Source organism: Pseudorasbora parva, chromosome 4 (assembly GCF_024679245.1).
Source record: "Pseudorasbora parva isolate DD20220531a chromosome 4, ASM2467924v1, whole genome shotgun sequence".
NCBI classification, from domain to species: Eukaryota; Metazoa; Chordata; class Actinopteri; order Cypriniformes; family Gobionidae; genus Pseudorasbora; species Pseudorasbora parva.
Genome location: NC_090175.1, coordinates 58,101,966 through 58,129,235, shown reverse-complemented (window position 1 = coordinate 58,129,235; position 27,270 = coordinate 58,101,966). Strand labels below are relative to the sequence as shown.

At 40.0% G+C, this 27,270-nt stretch overlaps 2 protein-coding genes across 4 annotated transcripts in view; both read left to right on the top strand.

The window, feature by feature from the left end:
* The window catches only part of grk1a (G protein-coupled receptor kinase 1 a), a 22,119-nt gene extending 17,932 nt beyond the window's left edge, over positions 1-4,187 (top strand). Inside the window, exon 8 of the mRNA XM_067442324.1 lies at positions 3,785-4,187. Coding sequence (XP_067298425.1) covers positions 3,785-4,077 — 293 coding nt within the window. The 3' untranslated portion in view covers positions 4,078-4,187. The remainder of the gene's footprint in view (positions 1-3,784) is intronic.
* Positions 4,188-6,558: 2,371 nt separating this feature from the next.
* cenpe (centromere protein E) overlaps positions 6,559-27,270 on the top strand; it is a 61,315-nt gene continuing 40,603 nt past the window's right edge. For 2 of the 3 annotated variants that reach the window (XM_067442323.1, XM_067442321.1), the window contains exons 1-21: positions 6,559-6,683; positions 10,550-10,662; positions 10,734-10,823; positions 11,305-11,423; positions 12,468-12,587; positions 13,284-13,365; positions 13,447-13,514; positions 13,594-13,668; positions 14,788-14,839; positions 14,995-15,082; positions 15,161-15,290; positions 15,672-15,791; positions 16,546-16,698; positions 17,627-17,771; positions 18,616-18,709; positions 19,829-20,663; positions 21,283-21,339; positions 24,077-24,265; positions 24,988-25,062; positions 25,141-25,209; positions 25,641-25,772. In XM_067442323.1, coding sequence (XP_067298424.1) covers positions 6,628-6,683; positions 10,550-10,662; positions 10,734-10,823; positions 11,305-11,423; positions 12,468-12,587; positions 13,284-13,365; positions 13,447-13,514; positions 13,594-13,668; positions 14,788-14,839; positions 14,995-15,082; positions 15,161-15,290; positions 15,672-15,791; positions 16,546-16,698; positions 17,627-17,771; positions 18,616-18,709; positions 19,829-20,663; positions 21,283-21,339; positions 24,077-24,265; positions 24,988-25,062; positions 25,141-25,209; positions 25,641-25,772 — 2,862 coding nt within the window. In that variant the 5' untranslated portion in view covers positions 6,559-6,627. The remainder of the gene's footprint in view (positions 6,684-10,549; positions 10,663-10,733; positions 10,824-11,304; positions 11,424-12,467; positions 12,588-13,283; positions 13,366-13,446; positions 13,515-13,593; positions 13,669-14,787; positions 14,840-14,994; positions 15,083-15,160; positions 15,291-15,671; positions 15,792-16,545; positions 16,699-17,626; positions 17,772-18,615; positions 18,710-19,828; positions 20,664-21,282; positions 21,340-24,076; positions 24,266-24,987; positions 25,063-25,140; positions 25,210-25,640; positions 25,773-27,270) is intronic. The other variant, XM_067442322.1, reaches the window with a different exon arrangement.

The following is a 27,270-nucleotide window of genomic DNA, read 5'->3' as shown; positions in this document are numbered from 1 at the left end:
TTCGGCCAATCAGCAGCAGACGCGCTCATTCATGACAGCCAGGTTTTTAGTGCGATAACTCGTCGTAGATGTATATTCAAGTGATCGCTATGCTAAAGTGGCAATACAGTATAGGCTATATATACACAAGCCGTTTCTACAAAGGAGTGGGAGAGTGAACCAACTCTCAAACGTGGATTACACCTGTGACTCGAAGACTCTTTATAAATATAATCATCCTGTCCATCATAATACACACACTCAGGACATCTGCAACTAGCAACCCCAACAGCTGCTGAAAGAGGTTTGAATCAACGATGAATCAGTTTTGACAGGGCTAAGTGCATGTTCTATGAACTACACAAGGGTACTGTAGTTTTGTCAGAGTAAAGCTAAGCGCATTGTTGTTATTTTTTTGTCGGCGGATTATTGTACAGTATCAATGAATTACGCATTTTGGCAGTGGTGTGTTATTACGCGTGAAATGCCAGTTAATTATGTGCTTTTTCCATTCTCTTAAATTGGGCACTGTTTGCACTTAAAGTGGCTTCTTCAATAAAATATCATCACATTATTTTGGCAGTTTTGGTGACCTTTGAGCCCTGCACAGGCCCTTCACAATCCTTCTTATGACACACTCCTGCAGTCATTAAAATAGTTCAGCTTTGTTTGTAATATTTATATATAATATATGTAATATTTCGTTTAGTTTCTTTATTAAAGTTAATTTAAAAAAATGTTTGGATAATTTGTTTGTTTGTTAATTTTTTTTAAAGTGACAACCAAGCAGTCAGCGGCCGACAGTGGGTATGAGGTTAGGGGTGTAAAAGTCAGGGCCCGTACTGCTCTAAAGCGTCGACCCAATCTGGCAACACTGATCACACATGTAGCCTACATTTACATTCCAATAAAGGTTATTGATAACATTACTTATAGGCAACTAGTCATCATATCTTCCGCTTCAGGAAACACATGTTAATGCTCAGCAGTACACATAATGGTAGATTTCCATTGTACTAAAATGCATTTATTTTCAATGGGTATATATGCGGCTGAAACAGGTAGCCAGTGCATCCCAAATTTTTCAACATTAACATTTTAATATAACATTATAGTCATTATGGGCTTTAGAAATTTTTTTTTTGAGGAGGTAGGGTAGTGCACTATAGGCCCCTGTGGTGTGGCCTAAGCTTTTGTCTTTAATGGCATTTTTTTCCTTACATTACTTTTACTTTTATACTTTAAGTAGTTTTGAAACCAGTACTTTTACACTTTTACTTAAGTAAAAAGCTTGAGTTGATACTTCAACTTCTACAGAAGTATTTTTAAACCCTAGTATCTATACTTCCACTTGAGTAATGTATGCGAGTACTTTTGACACCTCTGGCACAGGGTAAGTGACATTAAACCGCTAGTTAATACCACTAACATGGCTCACACTAACACGGCAGCATAATGAGGGTCTCTACATGCAAACCGCAGCACTGACAACTTTATAAGAGGACAAACAGTTTAATAAGAAGATACTTTATAAAGACAGTACATTACGCGATCACAGACGGCAGCCATCTTGGAGAACAGTCTCTACGAGTCGAGCCACGAGCGCTGTGCTAAGTGAGCTGGTCGATAGGAATTAAGTTTGTGAAATCTAATTACATGGACATTTTTATTTTTATTTATTTATTTTCTTTGCTGCGTTCAGTGCTTTCTTCCGGAAACAACGGACCATATGAGACTCACAGTCACAGTTCATCTCTTAGCACAGCGCTCGTGGCTCGACTCGCTGAGACTGTTTTCCAAGATGGCTGCCGTCTGTAAACGCGTAATGTTCTGTCTTCATAAAGTATCTTCTTATTAAACTGTTTGTCCTCTTATAAAGTTCTCATCTCAATGCTTCGTTCTGTTAATCTGTTAATTACCCCGAGGGGCATTTCTCACCAGAGTTGTCCTTTAAACTCAAACTTTAAGCTGTTTTTGTCAAATTAAAGTAATGGAGATCTGCTGGAAATTGCTAATACAACTCATTTACATTAGAGAACATATGGACGTGTGAGCAACCCCGTCCCGGAATTGATTACCGAACTGAACCCGGGTCGGGGACCTAGTAACATTGCGGGGTTCGATCCGGGACGAGCGCTGTGTGAACAAAAGCCGAAACTAATGCCGCAGCGTGTGTGTAGTTATCGTGCGACTCCTAGAGCTTGTGTTTTCAATAACACAACCCTGCAGTGCCAGAAGAGCTCGTCGGTGTTTTAAACACAGAGAGTGTTCGTATACAAAAGAAACTAAAATTAAACAAGCAGAAATGAGCGCAAACTGGACACAAGTCGAGACCACGGAGCTCCTTACTATCCGCGCTGAGGCTGAGATCGCTCGCCGTTATACGTCACGTCAGGATGTCACGTGTCAGCTCGACCCGGGACCGTTACGGGTTGTGTGTGAAAGCGCACATATTACGGTATTTCACTGGCAGTGTGAATGGACCAAATCTAGCGGCCCGGGAACAAATGCCGGGTCGGATTATCCGTGTGTTTGCCGGAATCGCAGTGTGAAAGGGGCTTAAATAAACCTGAATGACCATATGCTCGATTGCTGTTTCTGTCTCACATTAGCCCGATTGAATCACAGAAATGAAGAGTCTCATTAATCTGCTCATAACTCCAGCAATCAGTGTAATATTCCTCCAGTGTAGATCATCTGTTCTCTCTGTGAATATATAGTAAAGTGTGATTTATTCCTGATCATCATCATCATTACTGCAGTCTTCAGAGTCACATGATCACTAATCATCTATCGCTCTAATATGAGGATTATCAACACACATTTATTTACTGGATTTATGATCAGATAAATGAGCAGAACACACTCTTAATAGTGGCTACACTAGTGTGTGTCCATCAGGGGCCGTTTGCATAAACCACTTAGACTAGTCTTAAAAGTAAGTCATCTAATTTTATTCTTTAAGACCGGTCCTAACTTTTTAAAATCAGTTACATAAAATGTTAGATCGGTTCAATTTGAATTAGAAAAGTAAGACGGATTACATTTTGACTTATTGCTATATGGACAAATTAGTGCTAAAAGGGTTAGTTCAGCCAAATAATGAAATGTCAGTCATTAACTCCTCCCCCTAATGTCGCTCCACACCCGTAAGACCTCCGTTCATCTTCACACACAGTTTAAGATATTTTATATTTAGTCTGAGAGCGTATGCAAGTGTATGCACACTATACTGTCCATGTCCAGAAAGGGAATAAAAACATCATCACAGTAGTCCATATGAGACATCAGTGGGTTAATTAGAGTCTCTTGAAGCATCCAAAATACATTTGGGTCCAAAAATAACAAAAACTACGACTTTATTCAGCATTGGCTTCTCTTCCGCGTTTGTGTTCAATCCTCAAATAAAGATTCAAATGGTTATGAATCAGCGAATCGATTCATGATTCGGATCGCGTGTCAAACTGCTGAAATCACGTGACATTGAATCATGAATCAATTCGCTGATTCATAACCGTTTGAATCTTTATTTGAGGATTGAACACAAACGCGGAAGAGAAGCCAATGCTGAATAAAGTCGTAGTTTTTGTTATTTTTGGACCCAAATGTATTTTGGATGCTTCAAGAGACTCTAATTAACCCACTGATGTCTCATATGGACTACTGTGATGATGTTTTTATTCCCTTTCTGGACATGGACAGTATAGTGTGCATACACTTGCATACGCTCTCAGACTAAATATACATAGTGGCTAAGTTTATGCAACTAGATCTTGTGTTGTAACGGCATATTGACGCCCTGCAGGGATCCTGCCGCCTCCTTTCGTCCCGGACTCGAAGACGGTTTATGCGAAGGATCTGGACGACGTGGGCGCGTTCTCCACGGTGAGGGGCGTCGGCCTGGAGGACAACGACCGCAGCTTCTTCGACGAGTTTGCTTCAGGAAATATCTCCATCCCGTGGCAGGAGGAGATGATCGAGACGGGCATGTACGGCGAGCTGAACGTTTGGGGTCCGAACGGGACGGTGCCGAACGACCTGCGGCGCGAGTCCATCCTGGAGCAGCCGCCCAAATCCTCCACCTGCAGCGTCTCATAAACTCTCCGGATCTTACAGCTTCAGCATTTACACTAGAGATTAATGACCGAAAACTGAGTTTACACCGCAAAAAACACTCTTCTTACTCAAGAATATTTAGTCTTGTTTCCAGTCTAAATATCTAACAATTCTTAAAGCAAGAAGTATTTACTAGACAAGCAAAAGTAATTGTCTTGTTTTGGGAAAAATAACTCAAAATGAAGAGAGTTTTTGCTTAAAATAAGATAAATAATCTTGTTTTCTGTTTGAATTAAGATTATTTCTCTCACCCCATTGGCAGATTATTTTGCCGGTTTTACTCACTTCATTTAGATTTTATTTTTTAATAAAACAAGGAAAAATATCTCATGTCGTTTTACTGGTCTAGTAAATGCATCTTGATTTAAGAATATTTTGATATTTAGACTGGAAACGAGACAGAATGACTGAGGAAGAAGAGCGTTTCTGCAGTGCTCATGCTCTGTTCTGTGCTCAGGCTTTTAAACAGAACCCCAGGAGACGGAATATGCTTTGCAATAACAACTGTACATTAAATTAAATAAATATAACATACTGTTATCTGTGAGTGACATTGACATTGTTCTTTGATCTGAATCATGAGAATGTGTATTTGTGTGTTTTTAATCCATTACACGGAATATAGACGTTCCTTCAGTAGAATAATGCAAGAGTCAAGTGAATAATTCAATGCATTTCTAATTTGTGTCATGCTTTGAGACCTGTTTTTGACTGGTCTTAGTGAATTATAATCGCTTTAATTAATGCCTTGATTGATTGTGATTGTCTGTGGTCGTGAGACCGGTCGTTAACGGAGAAACGGATGCTGTTAACGAGTCACTGGTGACCCACAACACACACACACACAAATCGCTTTCTAAGTGCATCAGTAGCTCAACTCTTTGGAAACCTGATTTGTATTCTTGTAAAAAGCTGTAAATGTCTATAGGATGCATTGATTATTGACATACTTTTGAATAATACAATAGTTGTCATAATTATGATTTCAAATAAATGTTTTGCCATAAGTACACCTCTAGTGACTGTGTGTGTAATCTGTGCAAACGTTCTTCCAGTAACGTTAATAATATGTTAGTCATATTTAATAATGCTAATAATTGCTCTTTAATAATGTTCTCAAAACGTTAGCACAAAAACATTATTCATACATGGAACATTTTTAAATATTGGTAATTGTTTTGAAACGTTCCGAGAGCATTCAAAAGTAACGTTCCCATAATGTTTGAAGAATGGTACAATGATTATGATTTGACTTTAGTGAGTGTGTCGTGTCGCTGTTTGAGCATAAACAACATCTGAAAAGTTACGACGCTCAAAGCAAAGGGAGATATATTCTATCACAGAAATCTCTCTTTAAGGACTACAACAAGCGGCTGGTGGGAACTACAACGGGTTAGTGACATCACTTACCCTAACATTTACATAACCCCGCCCCCGGGAAAGTGGAGAAGAGGAAGAGTCGTCGAAGAAGCAACATGAGCTCTTGAAGCTCCGCCCTCTTCCTGAAAGGAGGCGGGAACAGCAGCTCATTTGCATTTAAAGGGACACACAAAACTGGTGTTTTTGCTCACTCTTTATTTTACATCTGCTATTATAGGACATTTAACTTTTTTTCAGAAAAAACGTTTCCATAACTAAACAGGAACATTAGCGAAACATTCTTAGAATGTATTTTTGTTAGGCCGGATATTAAAGTTTAGCTGATTATAGGGCAGGCCGGGGCTAGATGTAACTTTTTACTCTATAGTTATAGAAATATTTACTAATATTTCTCTAGGTAGGTTTATTTTTTAAAAGTCAGTTTCTGTATAGACACAAACCTAAATAATTAATTAAAAATAATAATAATAAATCTATTGAACATTTCCACACTTATACAGTTCATTTAACACGTGAGGCATGTTCTGTGGGGCATATTGACACTATGGAAGAGTTTAGTAAGAAAAATAACTATTAAAATACTATCTCTATTCAAAACGTATTATATTATATATTTAAGCAGTAAACATTTATGAAAACAAAACAACAACAATCGAAAATGTAGCATATTAAACCAATGAAATGATATTAATACATTTTGTAAAAAGTTTGTGTTTACATAATACATGTGTGTGTGCTCCATTTAATAAAAAAAAATATATATATATATTTTTTTTTTCCTTAAATGTATAAATACGAGAGTGTATTTATATATATGTATATATATATATATATACATAATAATCATTCACCGTACACCACACACATATATAAACACGATCTTTGATTTTGGATCTGATTAATATTCATGAGGCGTCGTTTAAAATCCCATGGGCGGAGTCTTGCTACATTCCACCAATAGTATTCCACATGATCCTCAACGGAAATTTTGTATTTCAGCAGGGACCAATGAGGGCGGCCGTTGATCCGCGCATGCGCGTCGCTGTCCAATGGAAAGTCGGTTAACATTTTTAAACACGCTCAGTCAGTCAGTCGGTCGGTTAGTTTCAGTAGCGCCGGTCAGTCAGTTTATCGTTAATGGACTGAGCGATAATGGCGGAAGAATCCGCAGTAAAAGTGTGTGTGAGGGTCAGACCCCTGATTAAAAGGTAAGAAAATATTTATATTTACAGCACTGAGGTAAATATGAGTTACGAAACAGGCTAGAGTAATTCCGAAAGGTATACGTTACGAGTGGACAGTTATTAGCCGATGACATCATCATAAATCAATACAAAGGGTGTGTTTGATATTTTTCTGAGGTAAATTAAACAGAATTAATAACGCAGCAACAGTATATCTTGCTATTTCGATGATTTGCCAGTGGATAGACTGTGTGTCTTAAGAACTAACGGAAGATGGTTTCCCCACGGAATAAAACACTTATGAGTTATTTACGACTCACAAATACCAGTCTACATATTTTTTCCTCTTAAAATTGTGACGTTTTAAGCGTAAAGTTAGTCAACTTCTGAGGGGGAAATGTCTGACTTTTCCTCCATAATTTCTAGATTATATCTCACGCTTAATTAGTCACATTTGCGAGTTTATATCATCAGATGCTGAGAAAATAAGACTGTTTGATTTAAAAAGTCACAATTGCGTTTTTATTGTTTATTCTGTGGTGGAAGCAACAAGCTTTCATACTAATCTGACCAACTATTAGGTAATCGTAGGTTCAAATTATACCATACTATCTGCTTTATGTATTTGACATGTTCTGTCCAGCCTTAAAGGGATAGTTCACACAAATGGATAGATGCACTTTTATGATGGATAGATGCACTTTTATGATGGATAGATGCTCTTTAATGATGGATGGATGCACTTTTATGACGGATAGATGCACTTTTATGATGGATAGATGCACTTTTATGATGGATAGATGCTCTTTTATGATGGATAGATGCTCTTTAATGATGGATAGATGCTCTTTTATGACGGATAGATGCACTTTAATGATGGATAGATGCACTTTAATGATGGATAGATGCACTTTTATGATGGATAGATGCACTTTTATGATGGATAGATGCACTTTTATGATGGATAGATGCACTTTTATGATGGATAGATGCACTTTTATGATGGATAGATGCACTTTTATGACGGATAGATGCACTTTTATGATGGATAGATGCTCTTTAATGATGGATAGATGCTCTTTTATGATGGATAGATGCTCTTTTATGATGGATGGATGCACTTTTATGATGGATAGATGCACTTTTATGATGGATAGATGCACTTTTATGATGGATAGATGCTCTTTAATGATGGATGGATGCTCTTTAATGATGGATAGATGCTCTTTAATGATGGATAGATGCTCTTTAATGATGGATAGATGCTCTTTAATGATGGATAGATGCACTTTTATGATGATAGATGCACTTTTATGATGATGGATGCTCTTTTATGATGATGGATGCTCTTTTATGATGGACAGATGCACTTTTATGATGATAGATGCACTTTTATGACGGACAGATGCACTTTTATGATGGACAGATGCACTTTTATGACGGACAGATGCTCTTTAATGATGGATAGATGCACTTTTATGATGGATAGATGCACTTTTATGATGGACAGATGCACTTTTATGATGATAGATGCACTTTTATGATGATAGATGCACTTTTATGATGGATAGATGCACTTTTATGATGATAGATGCACTTTTATGATGATAGATGCTCTTTAATGATGGATAGATGCACTTTTATGATGATAGATGCACTTTTATGATGGACAGATGCACTTTTATGATGATAGATGCACTTTTATGATGATAGATGCACTTTTATGATGGATAGATGCACTTTTATGATGATAGATGCACTTTTATGATGATAGATGCACTTTTATGATGATAGATGCACTTTTATGATGGATAGATGCACTTTTATGATGGATAGATGCTCTTTAATGATGGATGGATGCACTTTTATGATGGATAGATGCTCTTTAATGATGGATAGATGCTCTTTAATGATGGATAGATGCACTTTTATGATGGACAGATGCACTTTTATGATGATAGATGCACTTTTATGACGGATAGATGCACTTTTATGATGGACAGATGCACTTTTATGACGGACAGATGCACTTTTAGGATGATAGATGCACTTTTATGATGGACAGATGCACTTTTATGACGGACAGATGCACTTTTATGATGGATAGATGCACTTTTATGATGATAGATGCACTTTTATGACGGATAGATGCACTTTTATGATGGACAGATGCACTTTTATGACGGACAGATGCACTTTTATGACGGACAGATGCACTTTTATGATGATAGATGCACTTTTATGATGGACAGATGCACTTTTATGACGGACAGATGCACTTTTATGATGGATAGATGCACTTTTATGATGATAGATGCACTTTTATGACGGATAGATGCACTTTTATGATGGACAGATGCACTTTTATGACGGACAGATGCACTTTTATGATTATAGATGCACTTTTATGATGGACAGATGCACTTTTATGACGGACAGATGCACTTTTATGATGATAGATGCACTTTTATGATGATAGATGCACTTTTATGATGGACAGATGCACTTTTATGACGGACAGATGCACTTTTATGATGGATAGATGCACTTTTATGATGATAGATGCACTTTTATGACGGATAGATGCACTTTTATGATGGACAGATGCACTTTTATGACGGACAGATGCACTTTTATGATGATAGATGCACTTTTATGATGGACAGATGCACTTTTATGACGGACAGATGCACTTTTATGACGGACAGATGCACTTTTATGATGGATAGATGCACTTTTATGATGATAGATGCACTTTTATGACGGATAGATGCACTTTTATGATGGACAGATGCACTTTTATGACGGACAGATGCACTTTTATGATGATAGATGCACTTTTATGATGATAGATGCACTTTTATGACGGATAGATGCACTTTTATGATGGATAGATGCACTTTTATGATGATAGATGCACTTTTATGATGGATAGATGCACTTTTATGATGGATAGATGCACTTTTATGACGGACAGATGCACTTTTATGATGATAGATGCACTTTTATGATGATAGATGCACTTTTATGATGATAGATGCACTTTTATGATGATAGATGCACTTTTATGATGGATAGATGCACTTTTATGACGGACAGATGCACATTTATGATGATAGATGCACTTTTATGATGATAGATGCACTTTTATGACGGACAGATGCACTTTTATGATGGATAGATGCACTTTTATGATGGATAGATGCACTTTTATGACGGATAGATGCACTTTTATGATGGACAGATGCACTTTTATGATGGACAGATGCACTTTTATGATGATAGATGCACTTTTATGATGATAGATGCACTTTTATGATGATAGATGCACTTTTATGACGGATAGATGCACTTTTATGACGATAGATGCACTTTAATGACGGATAGATGCACTTTAATGACGGATAGATGCACTTTTATGACGGATAGATGCACTTTTATGATGGATAGATGCTCTTTAATGACGGATAGATGCACTTTTATGATGGATAGATGCACTTTTATGACGGACAGATGCACTTATGACGGATAAATGCACTTTTATGATGATAGATGCACTTTTATGACGGACAGATGCACTTTTATGACGGACAGATGCACTTTTATGACGGATAAATGCACTTTTATGATGATAGACGCACTTTTATGACGGATAAATGCACTTTTATGATGATAGACGCACTTTTATGACGGATAGATGCACTTATGGCTTGAGGGAGAGCAAATCGTGGGCTAATCTTTATTTTTGGGTGAACTATCTCTTTAAAGAAAAACATTGTGAAAACTTTCTGCAGCTGACCCCTGCAGGTTTTACCACACGGCTCATTAATGTTCTGTTTAAAGTTGATTTTCAGTATGTCAAACTCTAATGCTAATGCTGATGTTTTCAGGGAGCAGTCGGAGAGGTCCGACTCGGAGCCGGTGAAGCTGTACTGGCGGTCCGACAGGCAGGCCATCCATCAGCTGGACGAGGATGGCTCTCAGACCAAGAGCTTCAGCTTCGGTGAGTTGAGCTGTGCTGGGTTTTGACCATTAGAGCGTGTTCTGTGTGTTCTGACCCGTCGTGTGTTTTAGACCGAGTCTTCAGTGCCGAGGAGACCACGGGTCAGCTTTATCACGACATTGCCAAGCCGCTGGTGGTGTCTGCAGTGGAGGGATATAACGGTGAGTAATGGTGTGTCCTACACCGCAAATCAGATTGACAGGCCGGTGCTTAATTAAAGGGTTAGTTCAGCCAAAAAAGAAACTTCTGTCATTAACTCCTCTCCCTAATGTCGCTCCACACCCGTAAGACCTCCGTTCATCTTCACACACAGTTTAAGATATTTTATATTTAGTCCGAGAGCGTATGCAGGACACGCCTTTGTGTTGAGTAAGAGATGGAAAATTACATACTGTTGCTTTAATTGATTCTCTGAACTTATAGGACTAGTTCACCCAAAAATGAAAATTACCCCATGATTTTATTGTCATTTTTGTGTGAACTATCCCTTTAAGACATGGTGCAATATCAGTCAACACGACCATACAGGAAATTACAGAAATAAAAATGCATGCGATATGAGCACAACAACGCGCATAGGCCTTTTACATTGTGTTTTGTGCCGTCAGCGTTAATTCTTAATGCATACTCTCTGGTGTTCAGGCACGATATTCGCCTACGGACAGACGTCCTCCGGGAAGACTTTCTCCATGATGGGAAGCGAGCACAACCCTGGAGTCATTCCTCTCGCCATGGCGGACGTCTTCAAAACTATTAAAAATGTAAGTGTTGGCGAAGGCTTTGAGATCTCAACCGGTTTACAGTGCTGACATTTCACTCTTTTCTCCTCACAAATCAGGGCTTGATGCTTACTTTTCTTCCCATGGTGCACCTGTGCTCTTAAGTTGAAAAATTTAGGAGCGCATTTAGTAACTTTTGGGGCGCAACTATTTCTGCATTCACTGTATTTTCCGCACTATAAGGCGCACTTAAAAGCCTTTATTTTAAAAAAAAACGACAGTGTGCCTTCTGTCAAAATGTTTCAGTATGAAAAACCTATAAAAACTATTTAATAATAATAAAATGTTTCAGTACGACTGGTGAACTACAAAGCTTCTACAGTCACTATTCGAATGAAGGCAGCAGCGCTAGCACAGGACATGAACATTGATGAATTTCGAGGCAGTCCTTCTTGGTGCTTTCGTTTAATGCAGACGTAATCTCTCCATCCGCACACAAACTACCGTCTCGCTTACCAAGGCTGTCGGTTAATGTTAATATACACATCAACGGTTGAACAACTTTACCATGGGAGTAAACGGAGTTGTCAGAACGCTTAATAAAGTTTGACTTTATCTGACTGTTTAGTTGACATTCCCTTTAGCACAGCTCCATCTAGTGGATTCATAACGCAGACCCAGCCAAACGTTTGACTGCAGTATCTTCTATCCTATGCGCCTTATAATCCGGTGCGCCCTATATATGAAAACAGTTCTAAAATAGGCCATTCATTGAATGTGCGCCTTATAGTGCGAAAAATATGGTATATAAAATGCGATTTAAAACAGATTTGGCCATGCTAGTGGTGTTATTGCTTTCATTTTAGGGTTTATGATGTCACCAATCCAGGAAAAAGCTTGTTGTAGTCCAAACCGGCCATTTTTGTAGGCAAGAAACTGCCGTAACTTTAAAAGACAATATCTCTGTTTGCAGTGAACTTTCAGTGCTGTAACTTTGCAGAGACTGTTCATGCTCAAGCAGCGACATTACACACTAACTACAGTTAAACAAGTCAGATCGCCCCTTCAATAGCTTTGTGTTTCCAGTGTCCGAAGAAGGAGTTCCTGCTGCGCGTCAGCTACATGGAGATCTACAACGAGACCGTCACAGATCTGCTCGTCGACAGCTGGAAGAGAAAGCCTCTGGAGATTCGGGAAGGGAACTATGTAAGTTTTTGATCTTTGGTTGCGGATGCCAGGGGTCGTTTCAGCTCTTAAAGGGATACTTCACCACTTTTTTGTATTAAGCTGTTATTCCCTTAACTAAGACGAGTTGATACATCCCTCTCTCGTCTCAGTGTGTGCTCTTAATCTCTCTGACGCGCGGTGACGATCTGATAGCATTTAGCTTAGCCCACTAAGCCCAGTTCATTCACTATGGTACCAAACAGAGATCAAGTTAGAAGCCACCAAACACCTCCATGTGTTCCCTATTGACAGAAATGAGAGAGTGTGAGGGAGAATTTTTCAGCCGGGACTTTTTACTGCGCCGAGTCGAAGTACTCTCAGAAGTGCTATTCCGCCTAGATTATAGTTCTCCTTTTTAATCCGCTTAGAAAAGCGCCACATTTTATTTTGTGTCACCATACTAGGTCGTTCAGCTATTGGTGTAACTGTATTTAAATAGGGGAAACGTGGAGGAGTTTGGTGGCTTCTAACTTGATCTCTGTTTGGTACCATAGTGAATGAACTGGGCTTAGTGGGCTAAGCTAAATGCTATCAGATCATCACCGCGCGTCACAGAGATTAAGAGCACACACTGAGACGGGAGAGGGATGTATCAACTCGTATTAGTTAAGGGAATAACATAGTTTAATATGAACAAGCAGTGAAGTATTTAACCCACCGACTGACTTTCCGCAGAAAAACGTGTACGTTGCGGATCTGACCGAAGAGCTGGTGACGTCTCCGGAACAAGCCCTGTCCTGGATCACCAAAGGAGAAAGTAAAGCTGCTCTTATTGCATCACTCTTTCTTTACTCCGGTATGCTGCAGTACTTATCTGATCCTTGATTAATTCATACAGAAAACCGGCATTATGGGAAGACTAAGATGAACCAGCGCAGCAGCCGCTCTCACACCATTTTCCGCATGGTAAGAGCGATATGACCTGGAGTGTGTTCAGACTCTGAGATTCATCTCTGAAGTGTGTGTGCGTGTGTGTGTGTGTCAGATCTTGGAGAGCCGTGAGCGAAGCGACCCGGCGTCTGGAGAAAACGCAGATGGAGCCATCATAGTGTCACACCTGGTGAGTTCAAAACAAACCACAAAACCTTCTGTGTGATTTCAGGGCTCGACAGTAACGCCTGTCCGAGACCAGTAGATTTTTTTTTTGAAGTGGCAAGTGTAAGAATTTTTCTTGCCCGACTTGACAAGTGGATTAAAACACCAATAACAGAAAATAACTCACGAATCACCAAAATGCAAGAATGATCATTAGTTTAGTGTAAGTGGCGATGGATAGTGGATAATAGTGTAATATATAATGAACTGAAGGTGGCGCTGTTGACGCTCCGCAGCCTCTCGAGGAGAAATCTCAACACGAGAAACTGAGCTAAACATTCAACATGTGGAGTTTTTATATTTATAACATATGATACAGTTAAACAACATCACACAACCAAGAGTGTGTTTTCCTGAACACCATCATGACTGAAAGTGACACTGATTTCATATGACAGCTCCATAAACTATTCATTAACATTAATCACTTACATTTAAGATGCAATATTGACTGTTTTTGTTCTATTTCAGCAGTGAAAATAGATCCAAACAGCAGAACCATAACGCATCTGACAGCAACAGTGTGTGTTTGTTGCTGAATGATTCCGTGTTTGAATGAATCGGTTGAATCAAAGATTCAATGACCTGTTCGTAAACGAATCGACTCACTCATTAAGACGCACCTGCTGCTACCTACTGGTGGTTTATTTTCATGTTTAAACACACTTTCCAATATTTCTTATTTGTTTGTTCAAAAATACTAATCTCATAACATTAAATAATTTACACTGAAAAATGACATCTGCATTTAATAAAGTGATTTGTATCAGCCCTATAGTGTCTTTTTCTAACTTAATGTATAGATCAAATTTAAGAATATAAAATGAAACCTGAAGCATAGCCTATATTTAATAAGATTAGGTGGAAATGCCCTTTATAAAAGGTAAAAATATCACAAATATACAGATTTAAATATGCCAAAGCTGATTGAACACTGGAGAGAATAATGCTTCAGAATAAACTATATTTACAACACTCACACATTTTTGAACATGCTTAATGTCGAGCCCTGCATTTCATTCTCTGACGTCTTTTGGCTGCGCAGCATTTATTGCGTTTAATCAGTTTGTTGTTGTTTCTGCAGAACTTGGTGGATCTGGCTGGGGCTGAGCGGGCGAGCCAGACGGGCGCCGAGGGTAAGATGTGTGGTTTTACTGTTTGCTCTTTAAGTTGCTTGTTTTGAACAGGAAAAAAATCATTCTGTCGTGCGAATGGAGGACGGAAGATCGTTCCACCAACCAGGAACAGTGAATGAAATGCCATACTTTAAATGTTTTTTATTTTGTTTCAGGAGCCCGGCTTAAAGAAGGGTGTAACATAAACCGCAGCTTGTTCACACTGGGTCAAGTCATTAAGAAGTTATCTGACGAGAGTCAGAAGTAAGTTATTTCCTGACGTTTACCCAGTTTTTGTGTTTGTAGCCAGCCCTAATGTCGTCTTTCTTTTCCTTCCAAAAGGGGCTTCTTGAATTACAGAGACAGTAAACTGACCCGGATCCTGCAGAACTCTTTGGGTGGCAATGCAAAAACGGTGATCATTTGCACCATCACACCAGCCGCTGTGGACGAAACCGTCAGCACATTACAGGTGCGGGAGGAGACCCTTCTTTACGCATGAAAAAAAATGATTTTCGTTCTTAGTATTTTTGTCTTGTTTCTAGTCCAAACATCTAAAAATTCTTAAAACAAGAAGTATTTACTAGACAAGCAAAAGTAAGTGTCTTTTTGTTTTCTGTTTGAATTAAGATTATTTCGCTCACCCCATTGGCAGATTATTTATCTTATTTTAAGCAAAAACTCTCTTCATTTAGAGTAATTTTCCCCCAAAACAAGACTTACTTTTGCTTGTCTAGTTCTTCTCGTTCTAATAATTGTTAGATGTTTGGACTAGTAACAAGACAAAAATACTAAGTAAGAAAAGCATTTTTTGCAGTGTGGGTGGATGTATTGACTTTATCCGTGTTTTTAGTTTGCTAGCGCTGCGAAGCGCATGAAGAACGACCCTCACGTCACGGAGGTCTCTGATGAAGGCGCGCTCCTGAAGCGATACCGCAACGAGATCGTTGATCTTCGGCGCCGTCTGCAAGAGGTGAGCGTCTGCATCACGTTCGTTGGGTTGGGTACCGAAACCCGGTGCCAATATGGCCCTATATAACCGGTATGCACCGGACCGAATCAGAACGCAGATTTAGGTGGCCTTTAAAGGGTTAGTTTAGCCAGAAATATAAATTGTGTGAATAATTCCTCCTGTGGTTGGACAGCCGTTAGACCTCCGTTCCGTTCATGATTCATGATTCGGATCGCGTGTTAAACTGCTGAAATCACGAGACTTTGGCGATCCGAATCATGAGTCGATTCACTGACTCATAACGGTTCGAAGCTTTGTTCTGAGATCGGCCATCACTCTATAAGTCGTTATTTAGTGTTTTTGCGCACTAACTCTATTCTGGCCTCTTCATCAATGATTGTAGAGCCGCTGTAGTGAGATGGGCTTTGTAACGACGTCTTTAGTGCCTTTATGGGTCTTGAGAGAGGAAATGACATTGGTGTCAATGAAGGCCTTTCTGAGCCATCGGATTTCAACACTAATATCTTCATCTGTGTGTGAAGATGAGCGGAGGTCTGACGGCTGGCCAACCACAGGAGGAATTAATCACACAATTTACATTTTTTTCGGTGAACTAACTCATTAAGTATCCTTTAAATACATTATTCAATTTGATGTATTCATTATTGTTTTCATTGAAAAGCCATTCGATTTGGCATCAGTATCGTAAAAAACCCAAACGATAACCAACCTACATGTTTGACAGTATCTCAATCCTCGCTCTCTCTTCTCACAGGTTTCGTCTGTCACTCAAACGACCGCGACGGAGCGTGAGTCTCTGTGCCAACTTCTGCAGGAGAAGGACCAGCTTCAGCGAGACCAGGAGGACCGGATCAAGAACTTGACCAAATTACTCGTGACCGCCTCAAATGTGGCCCTGATCCCGAAGGTGACGAATTCTCATCTTTACACCTCAGTGTTGGAGAACACGGAAAAAAATGCTCTTTTTTCTTAGTATTTTTGTCTCGTTTCCAATCCAAATATCTAAATATTCATGAATCAAGATGGATTTACTAGATCAGTGAAATGACATGAGATATTTTTTCTTGTTTTCTGGGAAAAAATGGCAAAATGAAGTGTTTTTGCTTAAAACAGGAAAATTATCTGCCAATGGGGTGAGAAAAATAATCTTAATAATCAGGAAGCATTTTATCACAAATAACGGAAAACTCCTGTTTGGTGAGGAATGAGTTAAAAATCTTCAAAAAATATGTTTTTATTCTTTTAGCCTGATACTTTTTAGTCGTTTTTGACAGATTTTCCTTTAGTGGTTCAAAATAGTGACCTTTAAATATGCAATTTGAACAAAAAATAACTACTTACAGTTAGGATGCCTTCAACTTGTCGTCAATCCTTCTTGTTTTTAAGATGTTTAATGATTTTCTTTGTTGGCTTGTATCAAGATAATGTTTATAATTTTGTATATGATGCCAGCGCAAATAAAAGCAACCAACCGGTCCATTTTAAAGGATTAGTTCACCCAAAAATGTAAATTCTGTCAATTATTCCTCATGTCGTTCCAAACCAGTAAGACTTAGAAAGGTCCTGCCAATGGGGTGAGAAAAGTCTTATTTCTGTTTGGGACGGAAACAAGAGTTCAATCAGAAATAAGATTATTTTTCTCACCCCATTGGCAGATCATGTTTGCCTGTTTTAAGCAAAAACAGAACAAGAAAAAATATCCTTATGTCGTTTTATATGCATCTTGATTTAAGAATTGTTAGATATTTAGACTGGAAACAAGACAAAATGACCGAGTAAGAAGAGCATTTTTTGCAGTGAAGCCCATGGATCTGACACTTGTTTTAATCGTGCAGGTCCCCAAGCGGAGGGTGACGTGGGGGGGGAAACTGCTGAGGTCTGCCCATCCAATGATGGATCTCTGCTCGACTGACATGAGCTTCGCGGAGCCAAACTTCAAGAAGAGACGAGCTGACTTCTCTCTGCCTGAAGAGGGAGAAGGTACGGATTCGGTCTTAGCATTTATTGAAGCACGTAGGGATGTAACGATTCACTCAACCGAGAGCTTTCTGAACCAGCCACCAGTCATTGCAACTTTCAAGATCCTGAAAGGAAGTAAAGACACTTTTAAAGGGGTGTTTGCGTGCAATCTCACTTGTGTAACTGTAGTTAGTGTGTAATGTCGCTGCTTGAGCATAAACAGTCTCTGCAAAGTTACAGCGCTGAAAGTTCACTGCAAACGGAGATATTGTCTTCTAAAGTTACGGCAGTTTATTGCCTACAAAAATGGCCGGTTTGGACTACAACGAGCTTCTTCCTGGGTTGGTGACATCATAAACCCTCGCCAGTCTCCGCAGATATGGCCTTAACCTGTGCTTGGCACTTCAGCCAATAAAAATACAGGAAACTACATCTGACCAATCTAAGACCATTGTGTTTTTCAGAAGGAGGGGCTTCATAGAAGCAGGAAGCAAACGAGCCGCTCAAAGCACAGACAGCGGTGTGGAATAAAGGGAGGATAGAAGAAAAATACAGCGTTTTGAAAAAAAAAAAAAAAAAGAGTATTAAGACATAATAAACACAACCAAGCCTAGAAAAAAACACGGAACCACCGCTTTAAAATAACCCATGTGACTCCAGTGGTTCAGCTTTAATGTGATGAACAAACACACACAAATAACCACTTTATTCAACAATTTTTCTCTTCAATGTCATTCTCGAGTTTGAGACGACATGAGGAATTAATGACAGGATTTACATCTGTGGGTGAACCGACCCTTTAAGAATTGTGTCTGTACCTAGATAAAGGTTCATGAGGCATTTTCTGGTTCTGTTTTGTGTCCAGATATGGATGAGTTTGACAGCCGCTTTGATTTCACTGCTATGGAAGAGCCTGACATGGAGATGAGCAACATCACCGTCCGCAGCTCTTCAGAAGGGTGAGGCTTTTACACGCTCGTGGAGCACTTCAGTGGCTTGCCCAGTTCGGTTTACTGCTTAAAATGAACATGAAGGGGAACGTTTTTGTATATAAACTGCAGCAGTGAATAATGCACGTTTTCTAGGGGTGTAACGAAACACTCGTCATGATTCGATATATCATGATACTGAACTCACCATACGATATGTATCCTGATATTTTAAGACATGTTTTTTTTTTAACTTTTTTATTATTATTAAAGACAAGAGACAATTTTATTGCTTTTCTGCCCACATAATATATAAAAAATCATGCATGGAAACACTTATAAGAACTTCTGACACGCGTTTCCATGCATGATTTTATTATATTTTATGTGGGCAGAAATTCACTCAAATATGCTTTATATTACATTCCTCTCTGTTGCTGACAACAACTGGCTGCCTTGTTTCTGCGAGCACTTTATTTGTAACTGCCAATCTATTATTTCTTTCATTGTTATGCAGCATTTCTCAATACATGTTTCAATCAATCAGTCAACTTTATTTATAAAGTGCTTTTAAAATGCCGATTGTTTCAAAGCAGCTTCACAGTGTCAAACAGGACAATATTGCAACAAAATTTGTCGTTCTGGAGTAAACAGTGATGTTATCAGCTTATTTTAATTTATCATACAGCAACAATGTTGGCAGATCAGTATTAGAGTTTATAGAATTAAATAAGACCTAATTAATTTATTTTATTTGTATATTTAGTTGAATAACTCTGATCATAATGTTAGTGTCCGCAACTGAGCAAGCCAAGCCAAAGGCGATCAAAGGAACCGAAACTCCATCAGGGCATGATGGAGAAAAATAAACCTTAGAGAAACCAGACTCAGTTCTCCTCTGGCCTATTAACACACAGCGGAGGATTATTATTCTGGACACCGCACAGCTCAGAAATCATATTAGATCGAAATATTCTAAATATCTGGGTATCACGCAACAGACGAGTTTATTGAGGATGGTGCGTCGATTACACAAGAGTATGAATACATGGAAGATCAGTCGTCGCACCGGAGACGGGTTTATTGAGGATGACGTGCTAGTGAGGATGATTCAGCAGTGAATGTTTATGTAATTTCCGCTCTTTTCAGAAGTCATTTCCTCGAGTCTCCACAAGCGAATGAGCTGATGGTGAAGTTGGCGTCTCTGGAGCGTCAGCTGGAGGCCGAGACTCAGAGCAAACAGAGAGCTGAGGAGATGAGCGCTGAACTCCAGCTGAAGATCTCTGAGCTGCAGGACAAGATGGAGGCTCGAGCTGCTCCACCACAAGAGGACCAGACCCTCTCTGAGCTGCAAGACAAGATGGAGGCCGAGACTCAGAGCAAACAGAGAGCTGAGGAGATGAGCGCTGAACTCCAGCTGAAGATCTCTGAGCTGCAGGACAAGATGGAGGCCGAGACTCAGAGCAAACAGAGAGCTGAGGAGATGAGCGCTGAACTCCAGCTGAAGATCTCTGAGCTGCAGGACAAGATGGAGGCCGAGACTCAGAGCAAACAGAGAGCTGAGGAGATGAGCGCTGAACTCCAGCTGAAGATCTCTGAGCTGCAGGACAAGATGGAGGCCGAGACTCAGAGCAAACAGAGAGCTGAGGAGATGAGCGCTGAACTCCAGCTGAAGATCTCTGAGCTGCAGGACAAGATGGAGGCCGAGACTCAGAGCAAACAGAGAGCTGAGGAGATGAGCGCTGAACTCCAGCTGAAGATCTCTGAGCTGCAGGACAAGATGGAGGCTCAAGCTGCTCCACCAGAAAGGAACCAGACCCTCTCTGAGCTGCAGGACAAGATGGAGGCACTGCAGCGGAGGCTGGAGACGGAGCTTCAGGACAGGCAGAAGGCGGAGGAAACCATCGCCACACTGGAGCTGAAGGTGGAGGAGCTGGAGAAGCCTTCAGAAGCCCTTCTGCGCTCACAGAACACCTGTGAACAGGTACAACTATTATTATTTTTATTATACCTTTATTTACCAGGGAAGAAAATCACATTGAGATCTCTTTTACATCTCATTTATTTGTGAACAGGTACACACTGCAAAACATGCTCTTCTTACTCAGTATTTTTGTCTTGTTTCCAGTCTAAATATCTAACAATTCTTAAATCAAGATGCATTTCCTAGATCAGTAGAACGACATAAGATATTTTTCTTGTTTTGTTGAAAATAATATCAAAATTAGTTTTTGCTTAAAACAGGCAAAATGATCTGCCAGTGGGGTGAGAGAAATAACGTATTTCTGATTAAAATCTTTTTTTGTGTCCGAACAGAAATAAGATTCTTTTTCTCACCCCACTGGCAGATCATTTTGCCTGTTTTAAGCAAAAACTAATTTTGATTTTATTTTCAACAAAACAAGAAAAAATATCTTATGTCGTTTTACTGATCTAGGAAATGCATCTTGATTTAAGAATTGTTAGATATTTAGACTGGAAACAAAAACGAAATACGAGCATTTTTTTTGCAGTGCATCTCTAGCTGTGATCTTTATAATCACTTCTGTTTTATGCGTCTCCTCATTTGCTTTTCTTTTGTGTGTGTGTGTGTGTGTGTTCAGCTGAAGAAAGATCTAGAAGAGGTCATTCAGATCTGTGAGAGCGCTGGAATTGAGAAAGTGAGTAAACCTCATCATTACGCATGTTCATGTGCTTGTCATTCACTTGTCTGGAAAAAAGTTAGATTTTTATTTTGTATGTTGTAAAATGGACACGTTACACACACCAGGCAAGTGCACTGCAGAGGGGAGGGCTTTGGGGGGTTTGAACCTTTGCCCTTTTTGAAAATTAATCAAAAGTGGCCCTCTCAACATTCATCATTACTTGTCTCTGTCAGTCTGAAATATCGTTGTCATAATGCTTTCCTATGGGTAGCGTGTGTTTTGCTCGACCGCAGCGCGTGGTGGGAGCGGCGGCACTGGTTGTAACTTGAAAAATAATGCTTTATTTAAAGTTCTGTCGATGGATACACGTGCTGGCTCCTCAGAGACAGGCTACACTACAACAGCGATAATAAAAGAAAAACGTGGGCAAAACGGTCTATCTTTGTAAACTGTGTTCAATGCATGCGAGTGCTGCCGTATACCAGTCATTTCGCCGTCATCACCCAGTATATTCACCAAAAGACGCGAATGAGAACTCTGCAGTGTGAGAAGCTGTCTCTGCGCTCGTGCAAAAGCGCGCGCACGTCTTACAGCGCGCAAATATTGAGTTATTTTAAGTCTTGCGCTTCAACGGACAAACTCACATAAAAAGTATGTCAACATGTCGATCTTGATGAGTATCCAAGCAGACATAGTCTGATGCCTGTGAACTGTATACAGTCGAGAAAGACGAGCATATCTCTGTATTAGGTCTTAAAGGGGCAGTAGCCTTTACTGCTGTCTGTCAAACAAAAGATAAGGACTCACTCACTACTCTTGATTGAATAGCTTTTGTAATTTTAAAAAGGATTGATCTTTGACTGGAAAAAGGTTGGGAAACACTGATTTAGTGAATGGCTGTGGCTCGACCGCAGGAAAAACAATCCAAACAATCACGATTTTTAAACCTTTTTCATCATTAATGTTAATCAAAGCTATTATTGTAAATGTAGGCTGCCAAGAAGGAGGAAAGAGGGGCAGTGTCTCTCCAAAAAAACTGAGACAATACATAATATTACAAAAATAAAATAACGTCTGAAAAAAATGCTCTGCCATTGTCTGTGATGTTTGTTTACTGTAATATTTACCAGTAAAGAGAAGGTTATAGCTGCTTAATTAATTGAATTCATAAAAATAAAAAAATCTTTTTAATATTCAAATGCACTAGTCTATATCACCATATGCGTTGGTTTAGCAACAAGTGCAAGCCACTTCAGAGACACAGATAGTTGCGTGTTCTGAGTTAACACAATCGAGCGTAAAAATACGAATGCATATACATATCATATACAATACATATCACTGGAAAATACTAAAACGGGAAGATAGCGGGAAAAGAGCTAAAATACGTGAGAAACCCGGAAAAAAGGGAGGGTTGACAGCTTTGAGTCAATGACAGCTAGCGGTGGTTGGAACATTTTCTTAATGAATGCACCTGAAATTTATGCAATAAACATGTTTTTGACAAATATTTCAATTTGTTTGTGGTCTATATAGCCTGCAATTAGCCTACACGCCCGAAGGCACGGCTTGAAGACCCAGTCAGTTTAAATTCATACCTACGAAATCACCATCACCAAAAATTAACTTTTTTTTTTTACATTAAAATTTGAAAAAAAAAAAAAAAAAAAATGACCTACCTACCGACCCTTTTTAAAAAAAATTTTTTTACTGTTACTGCAAACCAAAATATTTTTAAGGATGGCCTTATAAAGGGCATTTCCCCGTAATCTTATTAAATATAGGCTATGCTTCAGGTTTCATATTATATTCTTAAATTTGATCTATACATTAAATTAGAATAAGACACTATAGGGCTGTTACCAATTACATTTGTAAAAATTGCAACTGCATTAAATAATGTTATGAGTTTGTATTTTTGAATAAACAAAAGAAATGTTGAGAAGTGTTTAAACATGAAACTAAACCACCAGTAGGTGGCAGCAGGTGCGTCTGAATGAGTGAGCCATTGAGTCGATTCATTCATTAACACACACACACACACACACACACACACACTATTGCTGTCAGATGCGTTACGGTTCTGCTGTTAAGAAATATTTTCGCTGCTGAACTAGAACAAAAACAGTCAATATTGCATCTTAAATGTAAGTGATTAATGTTAATGAATAGTTTATGGAGCTGTCATATGAAATCAGTGTCATTTTCAGTCATGATGGTGTTCAGGAAAACACACTCTTGGTTGTGTGATGTTGTTTAACTGTATCATATGTTATAAATATAAAATGTTGAATGTTTAGCTCAGTTTCTCAGTGTCTCGTGTTGAGATTTCTCCTCGAGAGGCTGCGGAGCGTCAACAGCGCCACCTTCAGTTCATTATATATTACACTATTATCCACTATCCACTTACACTAAACTAATGATCATTCTTGCATTTTGGTGATTTGATTTTTATTTTTTAATTCATTTATTTATGTTTATATACAAAAATGTTTTGTTGTTGTTGGGATTTTAATCCGCTTGTCCCGTTGGGCAAGTAAAATTCTCGTTCACTCGCCCCTTCAAAAAATCAACAGGACTAGCATTAATGTCGAGCCCTGATCATATGACAGGATCTTTTCCGCTTTCCTTCTGTTTGCCGTTTAATGTTCATATATAACAGAAATATCAGGCCCCAGTTAGACAAAATGCCACCATTTGGTCTGTGTGCATGTGTGAACCCTGAGATTTTAAAGTGTTTTTGTGTGTAAAGGGCGCTGTTATTGCTGAGCGTGATCTGTTCAAACACTCGCTCGAGCTGATGACCGCAGACCTGGAGAGTCTGAAGGCGGAGAAGGACTCACTTCAGAAAGACAAAGACTCGCTTCAGATGGACATCGATGAGAGGAGAGACGCGGATGAGTTCGAGAAGCTGGAGCAGGAGAGCAAGAGAGAGTATGAGGTGATCAGAGCGCATTAGGCTTCAAAGAATGCTCTTCTTACTCAGTAATTTTGTCTTTTCTAGTCTAAATATCTAACAAATCTTCAGCTCTGCAGCATATTTCGAATAATTATGACGTATGCAAATTTGGACCCAAATGTGGGGCGCAGAGCTGAAGTGGAGATGCATTTACTAGATCAGTAAAATTACATGAGTTTTTTTTTTCTTGTTTTCTGGGGGAAAATATCTAAATGAAGAGAGTTTTTGCTTAAAACAGAAATGATCTGCCAATGGGGTGAGAAAAATAATCTTATTTCTGATTGAAATCTTGTTTCCGTCAATCAATCAATCAATCAATTAACTTTTATTTATATTGTGCTTTTACAATCACGATTGTTTCAAAGCAGCTTCAGTGTCAAACAGGACAATATTATATATTGTCTCTTTTCCGTCCCAAACAGGAATGAGATTATTTTTCTCACCCCATTGGCAGATCATTTTGCTTGTTTAAAGCAAAAACTCACTTCATTTTGATATTTTTCCCCAGAAAACAAGAAAAAATATCATGTCGTTTTACTGATCTAGTAAATGCATCTTGATTCAAGAATTTTTAGATATTTAGACTGGAAACAAGACAAAAACACTAAATAAGAAGAGTATTTTTAACTGTGCACGACAGCTTTATCCTCAAGTTCAGTGCTTATATATATCGCTAACATGCTTTATAATTCCTCTTCACACAGAGAGAGTTAGAGTCTGAAAACTCCCGACTGCAGCAGGATCTGAAGCGATCTGAAGAAATGATCCAACAGCTGAAGGTCCGCTCACATTCACTTTGCTGTTAAAGACCAGACGTGTGCAGAACGTCCGTATAAACTCAGTGTTGTTCTCCATAGGCTGATCTGACGAGGATGTCCACCGAGCTTCAGAAGAAGAGCGATCTGAACGCTGAGCTACAGAGATTTGTACGTTTCACTGCACTATTAGTTCAGGGTTTCTGCGGGTCTTAATTTGACCTTCCACAATTGAAGGCCTTAAAGGGTTAGTTCACCCAAAAGTGAAATGTCTGTCATTAACTCCTCTCCCTAATGTCGCTCCACACCCGTAAGACCTCCGTTCATCTTCACACACAGTTTAAGATATTTTATATTTAGTCCGAGAGCGTATGCACACTATACTGTCCATGTCCAGAAAGGGAATAAAAACATCATCACAGTAGTCCATATGAGACATCAGTGGGTTAATTAGAGTCTCTTGAAGCATCCAAAATACATTTGGGTCCAAAAATAACAAAAACTAAGATGTAAACTTCTGCATATCGATGTGCAATCATGGTTTTTAGGAAACGCTAATTCTGCTTTCCTGTTGGCTACAAATGTCATGTTGATTTATGCAGAGCGACAAGGATCTTGTGAATGAAGTGAGCTGTCTGCGGCGCTCTCTGGACGATGCGGAGACGCTCAGTTTGGAGACCAAGAAAGAATGGGCCTTCCTGCGGAGCGAGAACATCTGCCTCAAAGAGCGAGACGTGAGTAGAGTTTCCTGTGATGGGTAGGTTTAGGGGCTGTGTGTGTGTGTGTGTGTGTGTGATGGGTAGGTTTAGGGGCGGTGTGTGTGTGTGTGTGTGATGGGTAGGTTTAGGGGCGGTGTGTGTGTGTGTGTGTGATGGGTAGGTTTAGGGGCGGTGTGTGTGTGTGATGGGTAGGTTTAGGGGCGGTGTGTGTGTGTGTGTGTGTGTGTGTGTGTGTGTGTGTGTGTGTGATGGGTAGGTTTAGGGGCGGTGTGTGTGTGATGGGTAGGTTTAGGGGCGGTGTGTGTGTGTGTGTGTGATGGGTAGGTTTAGGGGCGGTGTGTGTGTGTGTGATGGGTAGGTTTAGGGGCGGTGTGTGATGGGAAGGTTTAGGGGCGGTGTGTGTGTGTGTGTGTGTGTGTGTGATGGGTAGGTTTAGGGGCGGTGTGTGTGTGTGTGTGATGGGTAGGTTTAGGGGCGGTGTGTGTGTGTGTGTGATGGGTAGGTTTAGGGGCGGTGTGTGTGTGTGTGTGTGTGTGTGTGTGTGTGTGTGATGGGTAGGTTTAGGGGCGGTGTGTGTGTGTGTGTGTGTGTGTGTGTGTGTGATGGGTAGGTTTAGGGGCGGTGTGTGTGTGTGTGTGTGTGTGTGTGTGATGGGTAGGTTTAGGGGCGGTGTGTGTGTGTGTGTGTGATGGGTAGGTTTAGGGGCTGTGTGTGTGTGATGGGTAGGTTTAGGGGTGGTGTGTGTGTGTGATGGGTAGGTTTAGGGGCGGTGTGTGTGTGTGTGATGGGTAGGTTTAGGGGCGGTGTGTGTGTGTGTGTGATGGGTAGGTTTAGGGGCGGTGTGTGTGTGTGTGTGATGGGTAGGTTTAGGGGCGGTGTGTGTGTGTGATGGGTAGGTTTAGGGGCGGTGTGTGTGTGTGTGTGTGTGATGGGTAGGTTTAGGGGCAGTGTGTGTGTGTGATGGGTAGGTTTAGGGGCGGTGTGTGTGTGTGTGTGTGTGTGATGGGTAGGTTTAGGGGCGGTGTGTGTGTGTGATGGGTAGGTTTAGGGGCGGTGTGTGATGGGTAGGTTTAGGGGCGGTGTGTGATGGGAAGGTTTAGGGGCGGTGTGTGTGTGTGATGGGTAGGTTTAGGGGCGGTGTGTGTGTGTGTGTGTGATGGGTAGGTTTAGGGGCGGTGTGTGTGTGTGTGTGATGGGTAGGTTTAGGGGCGGTGTGTGTGTGTGTGTGTGATGGGTAGGTTTAGGGGCGGTGTGTGTGTGTGTGTGTGTGATGGGTAGGTTTAGGGGCAGTGTGTGTGTGAGTGATGGGTAGGTTTAGGGGCTGTGTGTGTGTGATGGGTAGGTTTAGGGGTGGTGTGTGTGTGTGATGGGTAGGTTTAGGGGCGGTGTGTGTGTGTGTGTGTGTGTGTGATGGGTAGGTTTAGGGGCGGTGTGTGTGTGTGATGGGTAGGTTTAGGGGCGGTGTGTGTGTGTGTGTGTGTGTGTGTGTGTGTGTGTGTGATGGGTAGGTTTA